We start from the raw sequence: 13,194 nt of genomic DNA, 5'->3' as shown, positions 1-13,194 counted from the left end.
AGAGAAATTGTGAAGTTAAAAGGAAGGATGGCTATAGGAGCAAAGGTAATGAATCCTATTTTGGACATGTTAATTTTGCAATGCCTATAGGGTACAGAGGTAAGGCCATCTGACAGGCAGTTGGTGATATAAGAATGGAGCTCAGGAGAAAGATGAAGGGTGTTTATGTAGATTTGGGAATCATGGGCAGAGAAATGATAATTGAATCAATAGGAGCTCTTGAGATTACTGAGAGAGGTTTCAAGATAGAACAACTGGGGTATACCCACACTTAAGGGGGGTGGGGTATGGATTATGATCCTGCAAATGAGACAGAGGAGAATCCCACAGATGAGAAAGAGAATTCCACAAAGGAGACAGAGGAGAATTCAAACAGTTAAGAAGGGGACCAAGAGACAATGGTGTCATAGAATTTAAGAAAGGAAAGAATATTTAAGAGAAGGGGATATTTGATAAAGTCAAAAGCTGCAGAGAGCTCAGTGAAGAGGAAAAAAAATCTTTAGGGTTTTTCATAGTTCCTAGATCATCACAGGCATTTAATAAAAGCTTGTGTGATTGATTGAGCAGTTAAGAGATTGTTGGTAACCTTGATTGAGCAGTTAAGAGATTGTTGGTAACCTTGGAGAGCAGGTTCTATCAAGTACAGGGGGAAAGGGGCATCATCAACCATACTGCAAGGGAATAAGGAATGAGAAATAAGGAAGTGCTGATCATGAGTGTGGATGACTTTTTCTAGGAGTTTGGTTGCAAAAGGGACATGAAATAGAGAATAATTGAAAGGATGGCAAGGTCAAGTAAATGGTTTTTCAAGAATGAGAGAGAAATTAGAATGTTTGTAGGCATCAAGGAAAGAAATATTAGATAAGAAGAGATTAAAGGGGTTAGAGAGATGCAGAGAGAGACAGAGAGAATGACCAGTGGGGCAAACTCCGAGAAGACAAAGAAGGATGGTGAACTTGGCAAGGAGATGTGAGAAAATGAGAAGAGAAAGGGGGATGATGTAAAGGGATTTTAAGGTCTAGAACTGGGAAGAGGAGAGAGGAGAGAATTCAAACTAGATGGCTTTTATTTTTTTCAATACATATTTTGGGGAGAGAAGAGGTTTGGAACAGTTGCTGTGGGTAGTGTGAGAGTTTATTGGGGGAAGAACAGAAGGATTGCTGTGTATCAATGAGGGCCAGTTGAAATTTGATAACATAAAAGTGTAGTTTCATTTTATGACGTTTTCCAGCACCCAAGTAGAAGTTAAGAAGATGGATTGTAGGGGTAATGAGGGTTGGGGTCTGGCAAAATATAAACATCAATAGGATAAGGGAATAAAGGAGTTGAGGATAGGACACAGGATAAACTGAATTGCTTAAATATAGGGTCAAGATTCTGAAAGGAGGAAAGTCAGTCATTCAATAAATAAACATTTATTAAATACCTACTATGTGCCAGGTACTGTACTAAGTGTAAGTGATACACAGAAAGATAAAAGATAGTCCCTCCCCTCAAGGAGATTATGTTATAATGGGGGAATACAGTACATAAAAGGAAGCTGAAAATATGGATGGGGAGGAAGGAAGGTATCCAGCCAGGGGCATGATGGAGAAGTCCCCAGGAGTGCAGCCTAGAGTGCAATGAAGAAATAACTGGCTTGGATATTCTCCTTAAATGGAGAAAAATGAGTATAGAGCAGGAGAGGTGGACTGAGAGATGGAGAAGGGATAGGGTGTGATTAGATGTACTACTGAAGTTGAAGAACAGGTTTAGGAAGAGGGCAGCAGAGGAAAAGATGAATGAATACGAGGTTATAGTCATAAAGGGGAACTTCATATTTCTGGATCATGGAGAGTGAATATTTTGAAGTACCCAAGTGTAAAGGCAGGGGATGGGATGGTAAGAAAGACTGTGAACCCAGTGCTGACCTCCTTGGGAAAGGAGAGAGAATGACCTTGGCACCAGTAAAAAAAAAAAACAGCAAATGAGATTTAGATAGAATAACATAGATGGATAGAGAGGTGGAGAGGTTACTCAGAGATGGTGGTGATATATAAATGGTGATGCAGAGTAAGACAGCAAGAAGAATATCTCCTCATCGTCCTGGCTTAGCGTGTTGATGAACATGACAGAAAGTGCATCCCGAACTAGGGAGATTGACCAGGGATATCATGTCTTCCTGTGAGAGGCAAGATCCTGAGATTGTAAGAAGGAGTGTGAAAGGTAGAGATCTAATATGAAGAGAAGTTTGTTAACACCACAATGGAGATTTTCTATAGGGCACGGTGGAAGCAGGGAGCACAATAGAAGACTTGGGATGGCTAGGGCTAGGATGGATGGTAATGAAGGAGCAGAAAATTATAAACAGAGAACCAGAGTTTTTAGTTTTCATCTTGGTAGATGGTAACACTAAATCTCAGGGATCTGGAGCAAGGGAAAAGGGACTTTCTTTGCTAGCCAAAATGTAGTTGATTATCTCATCCTTCCCATTATGCAATTAGTAGCTCCTTCCCAGGTGATGATAGGAAGGCTTGAGTTGATATTGATATAATTAAGCCATTAGAAGTAGCCTGGGGATCACTTATAAAGAATAATATAGCAAGTTCTGGGGGTTTTTTGCTTCCTAAAATTTAGTCTAATCTAGAAGGGATTGAGGATTTTTAAAAAGTATTTCACACTTAAAATGGAAAGCCTTAAAATGGCTCTCTAGACATAATTCAATGACTTTTGGCTAGTTAGGAAATTATTTCCTAATAACTGATTCTTCTTTCTTTTCTTTCTTTTTTTGCTGTCAGCTGTTTTTATTTCCAAAATTCTGTGAAAAACTTTATTGTATTATTGTAGAGAACAGCAAACACCACTAGCAACACACTAAATATCTAATACATAGCTGAGAATGCTGCAAATCTGAATTAGAATTTGAGTGGCCATTCAAAGTAGACCTTCTAGTGTGGTCATGGGTATAGCCATGCATCAGGAGCAGGAATTCCTTAGGTTGGGTGTAGTTCAAAGCATAATTCTGCTACTAGCCTAACAAAGGTGCCATCCAGTCAATGTCACTTAGGTTCTTGGCCAACCAAAACCTCAGGAGCAAAGTGTCCCAGATTAACAATAATAAAATTCTTCTGGATGTCATTTCTGGCAGTGACCAAAACTACTCCCAGAGGCCCTTGAGCCGCCAGCCCCTGCAGATGATACCACCTGAGGTAGCCCCTCCATCCTGCTCATGGCCTTTGATGTCCAAAGTGCTCAACTCCATATGGAATGATTCCTTTTTCCAAAATTAATGAGTATTTCCTGATGTTTTCATAGAGGTATATGAAAAGCAGTCCTACCTTATCTTTTGGCCATACTTTAATTGTTTGGAAATTCCTATGCTATAGTGTAATGTGTCGTTAGAGGAACAGGCCCAGGGGTTAGAAGAACTGGGTTCTAATCCTACTGTTGCCAGTATTTATCCATATGTCCTAGAACAAATCACTTCCCCTCTGGGTCTTAGTTTCTTCATCTGTGAAAAAAAAATTTTTTTGAACAGGATGGTCTCTGCTATGTGATGAATGTTGTTTTTGGAATTTCAGGATACTACTATAAGACTGTGGAACATTGAAAAGGCAGATCAAATTCCTCTGCTAATAGAATACAAAAGAGTCCATGGTTTGCAAATAATTCAGGTGAGTATTAAAGGAAATGAATCTTAATGTTGTCTCCCATTTTCTGGTTTTATAAATCAACTTAGGAGAGAAAAAAAGAGGCACAGCTAGAAACCAGGACAACCTAGATCTATAGTGATTTTAAAAAAAGACTTACCTTCTTATTCCCAGGTGACCTTTCTTTCTCTTACCTCTAAAAAGCGCAGTGCTTCTGAAGTCAGAGGACCTGGGTTTAAATCCTGACACTGATGACTATTAATGTGTGACTTAACCTACCTGTGCCTTAGTTTCCTCACCTGTAAAATGAAAGAATTGAATTAGATAGTCTCTGAGGTCCTTTCCAGCTCTAGATCCATAAAACTATGACTTAATTTTCCTCATAAATAGTCTCAATCTCCAACTACATGGACATGTGTGTGTGTATGTGTGTGTGTGTGTGTGTGTGTGTGTGTGTATGTTTATCCAAGGAATTAACCAGGCACCCTACACTCACAGTCATGTCTCCAGTGTCATATTAAAATTGAGGTCAAGGATCCTTCAGCATTCTAGTGCCTTTGCCATTGTCAGTAAATCTTTTCCACTGTAGCTTCTTTCTTCCCCAGACCTATTAAAGCTACCAAACCACCTTACAGATATGTCTCTGCTCCTCCCATGAAACCTACTTGTTTTTCAGGAGCACCTCTTCAGGTGTGGGTGGAAGGGGAAAGACAGCAGATTTTCCTCTTGTGATTCCTTGGTTAGCACTTCTGATATGCCAAGGCTGCCATCTGATATGCCTTCTGCATCCCAGAGCCAGCCAGCAGTGAAGAAATAGGCCCTCCTCGATAGGAGCCATACAACATGCTGAACAGCTGCCTCTGGGTTTCCAAATCTCTGTTTTCCTTGAAAGTAATTAGGTAGGTCCCTTCTGCAGGGACAGAATAGGGTCTTAGGTTTAGGAGTGAAATGCTAGAAATGATGGCTAGAGCATCCAGGACTAAATGTTTAACAATGTTTGTGTGACTTGGTTTGTAATGATTTAAAACTAGACAAAAATTCTATTTCTATAAAATGTCTGTGGAAGGTAGTAAAATACAAACCCAGAAAATACATGTGTTTTTTTCCCCCAATTTTTCAAAGGGGTTGGGGGCAGGGCAGGAGAGGTTAGAGAGGGGAGGCAAAGTTTTACAAGGTACAAACAAATCACATGACCTACCCAAAGCTTAAGTTTAGTGTATACAATTTAACCTATTAGTTGTGAGGAAAACTGTAGAGTTCTTAACTTGAGGCCTGTGAACTTAAAAAAAAATTGACAACTATTTCAAATCATGTTTTATTTTCAAATGAAGATCTGCCTTTCCTTCCTCTCACTAACCCCTCCTCATCCCTTCCGCTCAGAAAGTACAAAAAAACAAGACCCCTATTACAAACATGTCTAGTCAAACAAAAGAAATTCCAGTAGTGACTATGCCCCCTAAAATACCTCTCAATCTATCACTTCTCTATCAGGGGTGGGCAGCATGTTTCATGAACACTCTGGGACTATGATTGGTCATTGTATTGATCAGAATTCCCAAGACTTTCAAAGATAATTGTGTTTCAATATAATTATCAGCCTATGTATTATAGTTTATGCAATTAACATTATCCTGAGAAGGGCTTCATCCATATACTTCATCAGACCAATAACCAGAGAGGTCGATGGTTCCAAAAAGATTAAGAACCCTTGCTCTAGAACTACTATTTGCTACAAGAACTTACCCAAACCGATTTAAAATTTAGTTCATAATGAGATGAAAATCATAGAATTTTAGAGCCGGGAGAGAAATCTAGTAGATCAGTTAGTCTGCCTCTGCCTCCTCCTCCCCATTTTACAGTTGAGGAAAGTGAGGTCTATGCAGGATATGATGGAGTGAAAAGAGTTGACATGTTGGAATAAAAAGACTTGTGTTCAAATTTTGACTTGACTACTTTGGGCAAAAAAAACCACTTCCTCTTTCTGTGCCTCAATTTTCTCATCTGTAAAATAGGGATAATACTTTGCTACCTACCTCACAAAGCTGTAATGGGGAAAATACACACCTTGAAGTCCATATAAAGTAGGTTGGTGTTATTGCTCCTAATCCTATTACAAACTCATAGCAGAGCCAGGATTATAACCTACACCTCCTAATTCCTACCCCAGGTCTCTTTCTACTATATAAATACTGTCTAGAGTCCTTCCCCAGAGTAAATCAAGCATGTTTCTTTGATGCTGGTCCATTAGGTAGTTTCCAGATGCAGTAGCAATTTGGAAGAGGGCAGAATTGCCCCATAGACAAATATCAGATTGTTCTAGACTGAGGAAGGCTCAACTTCTAGCATGGAATCTCAGGTTAAACCATGCAGTGCCAAATAAAGGCTAAATCTTGGAAATTTTTTGGTATGTTTGAGCAGTGCCAATAGCACAGATAGATAATCTGGGAACAGAAAGTCATTGTGCTATGTAAACTTGGCAGTGGTTTGCTGGTACACGTTTAACAATTGACTCTCTGCATTTCTGATATTTTTTCCATCACTTCCTTAAGCTTAGACAATCAATAAAACAGTAAATCAAGCCATGATTTTCACTCCGTGCTGAGTTTTGAGGTACAAATCCTCACACTGAAAATTTCACAACCAGATTTTTGAGCCTGCTCAAGCTGGTTCCAGCATACTCCTAAGACCTGATCTCCAAAACTGATTGTAAAAATACATTCAAATTTAGCAGTTAAGAAATATACTTGTTTGTTACCTCTGATTGACATGTCCTCCCTTTTATTCAAATATTTTGTATCAGTGTGAAAAATGTGAAAAGCCTTTCTCACGCCTACAAATTGATGAGGAATTTGAACTGGTACCCAAATGTCTATTCTGTCGATTGGCTTCTCCTTCAAGATATGCTTTGCCAGCGCCACCTGCATTGGATGAAGAAAAGGAAGATGTCCTGAAGAAATTGAATATGTAAAGTCTTTGTACCACCCTGGGCTATGCATGTGGTTGTAGATTCAGGCCTCTCCATGGGTTCTGCATAAAGGAGCAGTATGGGCCAGTCTTGGGAAAATGACAGAACAGAACAGTAGTGGCCCTATTCTCGAATAAATAATTTATTTAATTGAACAAATCTAATAACTAGATTTCTTTGAGGGAAAAATTGAATATGAACTCTGAAAATGTTACTACACTTTGATTATGTACATTGTAGCTGTTGTGGGTGAAAGGTGAAGTAACTGTGGAAACAAAGGTTTGAGCTTCTGAGCCTATAGATTTATTAAGCAACACATGCCAGTTGCATTACAAATTGGGATCAGTCCCCTAAGCTTTGGCTCTGGACCCTAAATATAAGGGGAGACAGATTTTTATGCATTAAAAATAATTAATTGAATAAAAACAACTAATTAAAATAAGACAACCAGGACACAACATTAAGTAATCTGATTTCTAATTGGAGGAAAGATTAAGGGCTTTCCAAAATTGGGAAGAGGAGAGCAAGTGGGTACAATTCCCTGAAATCAGAAAAAGAGGCATCTTAGTCCACTGTTTATATTCAATCAAAGGAACATGAAAACAATAACTGATTGACCAGCATAGAGCCAATTTTCAGATAAACCTAGACATATGGGTTGCTTGAGATGTATAATTATGAGAAAACTCTTTGCATCAATCTTCAGGTCTGACTGAATTTCTGGTCAGCATAACCTGGGTTCTTAATTAAAGGTCTCTAAGCAACAGAACAAGTGGTCCAGCTACTCAGCCATGCAGGACTAGGTTCAAACAATGCAATAAAGTTTTCTCACAATTCCCGTAATTGCATAAAAATTTCTCACAAGACAGAAATTGAACTAGACCTATTACTGAATAGAAAGGCAACTGAGCTAGCCCTAGAATTGAGTTGCAATATGGAGTCAGTGTGGTTCACTCAATTCCCACGATTCCCTCATAGCTAAAGACTTTATAGAATGTTTCTGTCTTTATGAGTATCTTTATGATGATATTGTACTATCTGGGAGATCCAAATGGTTTATACGTCTAAGCATTCATAGACACTATGCCTCATTATAATGCTCCCCTTGGGATCCAGAGATTGATTTGTAATTAAGACATCTTCTAATGAGGTGTTTGAGGCATATTTGTAAATAAGTTTCCTTAGATGGGGATCAAGAAAAATGGTTCATCATATAAAATATTACTCTTGAATGAATATTATTATGAGGTTTCAATATATTTCCATACCACAATATATTTCATTGTTCTTTATACCAGAATTTCCACAGTTTTCACAATAGGTGTGTATATGTGTTATGCATGTGTGCATATATCAATTAGTATACATATGTATATAATTAGCAATATATGGCTATATTCTATACACGTATTATATATGTATATTAGTGTATGGTTTCACAGTAGAACTTAAAATAAGTTTGAAAAAGGAATAAAATACTTCAGAAAATTTTGAGCCCTATACCTGAAAGGCACATATTTTATTTCTCAAAAATGACTTCGAAAGTTTGTGTTTAACTTGATTAACATGCCATTCTCTATAGTGTAATTAAGAACTTTGTCATAGGATTAATATGTGTATAACTAATTATCAAGTATTACAAGTTATTCTGTATATAAGACTATGAAATATCAATCAATAAACGAGAGTTTCCAGATGACACTTCATTCAACAAAAATATTTCTATAACCTAGTGGTTTTCTTAGTAAGATAAGGCAGGTGATGGATGCATTTGATGTAGCTGTGACTCAGTTAGAAATGAGATTTAAGTTAGCTGAAGAGAGAAATTGACCTTGGTTTGTAAGTCACACAAAGGTACATTGTTTTCAAACAATCTAATGCAGATCTGTACCCCATACAGTTCTGGTAGCTCTTGATTCCATCCCAATAAGGTGATGATTTAAAAGTAAGAGGTGTATACAGCGGCTGTTGATTAAATTGTATATATTACTCTCCCTTATCTTATTCAGGCATGGCTAGGTAGTGCAGTGAATGAAGTGCCAGGCTTGGAGTCAAGTTGTTCCTGAGTTCAAGTCTGGCCTCAGACACTTACTAGTTGTGTGATCCTGGGCAAGTCACTTAACCCTGCTTGTCTCAGTTTCCTCATCTGTAAAGTAAACTGAAGAAGGAAATGACAAACTATTCTAATATCTTTTCCAAGAAAATCCCAAATGAGGTCATGAAAAGTCAGACACAACTGAAAAATGACTAAACAAAATTACTGTATTCGGTGTGAATGTATTGATAGGAAGTAAGAGGTTACTGATTTTTTTGGTCTCTGGATAAAAAGTTTGCCCAGGTTTATGAAATTATTGTATCTAAACACTTTGGGTGATAAGGTATGAAGACTGAATTAGCCAGAGACTGTGGAGTAGCTTGAGTTTAATGGAATCAGTTTAGAAATGGTTCTTTTTCATTTTCAACCACCCTCTGAGAAACAGAATCTTTTGCCTTGACCCCCTGTCCCCAAACTCTTTCTTTTAGTTATTTTGGTACTTTGTAGAACAGCAGAATCTCAGAGTCAGACAGGATCTCAGAAGTTTAATGCCATTTATTCCTGAGCAAGGACCTCTTCTCTGACATCCCTAAAAAGTAACCACCAGTGAGGGGGAATCCATTGCTTTCTCAGCCTGCTTATTCCAGTCCGGGACAACTTGAATTATGAAGAAATATTTCTTTACATAGAGTCAAAATCTGACTTTCTGAAACATCTGACCCTTCTCCTCTGGGGCTAAGAAGAAAGAATCTATCTAATACCTCTTTTACATGCTATTTCCTTAAATACCTCAACATTAACTCCCATTTCCCTTAAATCTTCTCTTTCTCAGGCTAAACATCTCAGTTCCTTTAATAAATCCTTATATGGTATGGTCTCCAGTCCCCTTATCATCCTGCTTTCCTTCCTAATGATGCCCTTATCATTGTCTTTCCTAAAAATGTGGTGCCAAAAACTGAACATAATACTGTAAATACAGTCTAGACAGAAAAGAAAACACCCTTTCTCCTAAGTCTCTTAATACATTCTGAGGTAATATTATATTTTTTGACTGCCATGTCACACTGCAAATTTATTTTGATATTGTAAACCATTAAATCCCTCAGCTCTTTCCCAAATAAATTGTTTTCTAGTCATGCTTCTCTCACCTATCCCTTATATTTTGAAGTTATTATTTGATGGATTCATAATCTCATCAGGGTGTATAGTCCCTCCACTCATCAGTGTGGATATTCCCATGACTGGTGGAGATTTCTTATGCATTGATGAATTCTCATCCTGTGTGACTCTTGTCTGTGTCTTTCCATAAATTTGAGGGGGATTTATACAACACACCAGAGGCTTTTCTCTAGAACTTTTAATATTTTGTGACTGCACTACTGTGCAGGGCTCAAGCGTACATCTATTATCCCTACGTCTTGCTCTCTAGATGGCCAATCTCCTTTTCTAGACATGCTGTAATTGATGGTGTCTTTGATGAGTGTAACAGTAAGCACCCCAACATACACAAGGAGGGTCTGCCATCACAGCTTAGATCTGCATTTCTAAAGGAAAGCAACTTTCAAGGGGTCAACAATCACTTTAATCAAGCACATGTATCATTCACTTAGTTCAGGGGAAAAAGTCAACACCCTGAACTTCAGAGAAAATACAGAGAAATCAGAATCAACAGACATGCTTCCAACTGTCTGACATAAGTAATACATATATCATAGATCAACAGACAGATCCAAATGTCTGACCATTACATACATACATAGTTATCAGACAGGGAAGTACCAACATCTTGGTTTTCAAAGCCTGGAGGTTCCTTAGTGGCTTCCCAGGGTCTCCTTTGCCAAACAAAACACTTCCCAGTCAGTAAGGCCCAAAGTAAAACCTTACCTGAGAGTCTTTATACACTTTTTGGAGCCAGAGGGCATCACAACTCTTAAGAACCAGTGCCTCATTAACAAAAGGTATGGGTCTTCTTACCAATCTTCCCAGGTCCATTAATGGATAGGGAAGAGCTTCTTTAATCGCATTATTCAATCAGAGACACTTGATTATACTAAAACAAAAACAGCAAAAGATCCTACTCTGCTTTCCATTACAATGACGATTTTTTAAAAATGGTACATTTCACAAAAGAAATTTCCTAACCCTCAAACACTAAATGGTTAAGCAAAGGTGCCTAATTGTATGCTTGAAACTGCTTTTTATTGGCAGGGAACAACTTGGAGTTATTGAAAGTGTAGCACAATTTCTCAGAAGCATCCTACCCTCCATAAAATCTGGGTCCAGTTAATTTGTCTATCTGCAGTGTCTGTTTAAGATTTAAGATAGTCCCTGTGGATTAACTTAATAGAGTGCTCTTTCAAGTACCTGCTATGCTTTGTTCTACAGACATTATTTATCCATTTGTTTTTCCTGTGTGGATTACGAGGGTGATGACTATGCATCTCATTGAGAAAGGCCTGTGATTTGCCTGAGCTTGACAGAGTAAGTAAAATGTCATCACAAATAGGAGGACCAGGAACTTTTCATTATTGATAGGGCAATCCTTTCCTGTTTGAATTTCCATGGCAGTAATGATCATGTTTGGCAAGCATATTTTTCTTGTTTTTTTTCCTTAATATATAGTCAAAGGATTGGCAAACAAAGTTATCTCTGTGGTTACACATCTGTCAAGGAATCTTGACATCTTAACAGATACATAAAAGGTACCTTTCTTCTTAAGTCTGCATTTGCTGAAATGCTTTTTTGTAATTAAAAAACCCCAACATGATTTCATCTTGTATTCTCAACACCAGTGGAGATGCAGTCTGCCATAGTTGTGCGAGTCTACCTGTTGCCTTTTCATCTCTTTTTGTTTTTTTTATTTTATTTTTAAAAAATTATTTTGTTTTCAGTTTTCTACAATTACTTCTATGTATCTTAGATTTTTCCCCCTCCCTTTCCCTCCTTCCCTACCCCATCCCTACTCCCTCCCCAAGATGGCATGCAATCTTGTATAGGTTCTACATATACATCCTTATTACATACGTTTTCACCTTAGTCATGTTGCATAGAAGAATTAAAATGAATGGGAGAAACGATTAAAACAAAACAAAACAAAACATAACATAAGTGAAAATGGTCTGCTTCATTCTATGATCCAGTTCCATAGTTCTTTCTCTGGATGTGGAAGGTGTTTTGCCTCAGGAGTCCACTGGGAATTTTTTAGGTCCTTGCATTTCTGTAAAGGACTAAGTCTACCCAGAAGAATTCCTCACAAACTGTGGTTGTTGCTGTGTACAAAGTTCTCCTGGTTCTGCTCCTTTTACTCAGCATTAGTTCATATAAGTGCTTCCAGTCCTCTCTGAAGTCTTCCTGTTCATCATTTCTTATAGTACAATAGTATTCCTTTATTCCATTACATTCATATATCACAACTTGTTTGGCCATTTCCCAACTGATGGACATCCTCTTGATTGCCACCACATAGAGAGATGCAATAAATATTTTTGTACATGTGGGACCCTTTCCCATTTTTATGATCTCTTTGGGATACAGTCCTAGAAGCAGTATTGCTGGGTCAAAGGGTATGCACTTTTCTGTAGCCCTTTGGGCAAAGTTCCAAATTGCTCTCCAGAATGTTTGGATCAGCTCACAGCTCCACCAAAATTGAATTAGGGTTCCAACTTTCCCACATCCTCTCCAACACTTATCATCTTTCTGTATTGTCATGTTAGCCAATCTGATAGGTGTGATGTGGTACCTCAGAGTTGTTTTGATTTGCATCTCTCTAATCAATAGTGATTTAGAGCATTTTTTCATTTGACTATAGATAGCTTTATTTTCTTCCTCTGAAAACTGCCTGTTCATATCCTTTGATCATTTATCAATTGGGGAATGACTTGTATTCTTGTACATTTGACACAGTTCTCTCTATATTTTAGAAATGAGGCCTTTATCACAGACACTAGTTGCAAAAATTCTTTCCCAGTTTTCTTCTTCCCTCTTAATATTGGTTGCACTGGGTTTGTTTGTGCAAAACCTTTTCAACTTAATGTAATCAAAATTATCCATTTTGTACTTCATAATATTCTCTATCTCTTTTTTGGTCATAAATTTCTCCATTCTCCATAAATCTGACAAATACACTATTCCTTGCTCCCCTAATTTGTTTATAGCATCAGTCTTTATAGCTAGATCATGTATCCACTTGGACTTTATTCTTATGTATAGTGTCAGGCATTGATCTATGCCCAGTTTCTGCCACACTGTTATCTAGTTTTCCCAGCAACTTTTGTCAAACAGTGAGTTCTTATCCCAGAAACTGGGGTCCTTGGGTTTATCAAACAGTAGATTGCTATATTCATTGATTACTGTGTCTTGAATACCTAACATATTCCACTGGTCTACCCCTCTATTTCTTGGCTAGTACCAAATGGTTTTGATGATTGCTGCTTTATAATACAATTTGAGATCTGGTGGCGCTAGGCCTCCTTCCCTAGCATTTCTTTTCATTAGCTCCCTTGATATTCTGAACCTTTTGTTCTTCCAGATGAATTTTGATATTATTTTTTTCTAGCTCTAAAAAA

At 37.7% G+C, this 13,194-nt stretch overlaps 1 protein-coding gene across 1 annotated transcript in view; it reads left to right on the top strand.

Annotated features, from left to right (window-relative positions):
• WDR88 (WD repeat domain 88) overlaps nucleotides 1–8,300 on the top strand; it is a 55,806-nt gene extending 47,506 nt beyond the window's left edge. Inside the window, exons 10-11 of the mRNA XM_072632044.1 lie at nucleotides 3,561–3,653; nucleotides 6,430–8,300. Of these exons, the coding sequence (XP_072488145.1) occupies nucleotides 3,561–3,653; nucleotides 6,430–6,597 (261 nt within the window). The 3' untranslated portion in view covers nucleotides 6,598–8,300. The remainder of the gene's footprint in view (nucleotides 1–3,560; nucleotides 3,654–6,429) is intronic.
• The last annotated feature ends 4,894 nt before the right edge of the window (nucleotides 8,301–13,194 follow it).

Source organism: Notamacropus eugenii, chromosome 1 (assembly GCF_028372415.1).
Source record: "Notamacropus eugenii isolate mMacEug1 chromosome 1, mMacEug1.pri_v2, whole genome shotgun sequence".
Lineage (NCBI taxonomy): Eukaryota > Metazoa > Chordata > Mammalia > Diprotodontia > Macropodidae > Notamacropus > Notamacropus eugenii.
The sequence above is the reverse complement of the archived record's forward strand: the minus strand, read 5'-3'. Positions and strand labels throughout refer to the sequence as shown.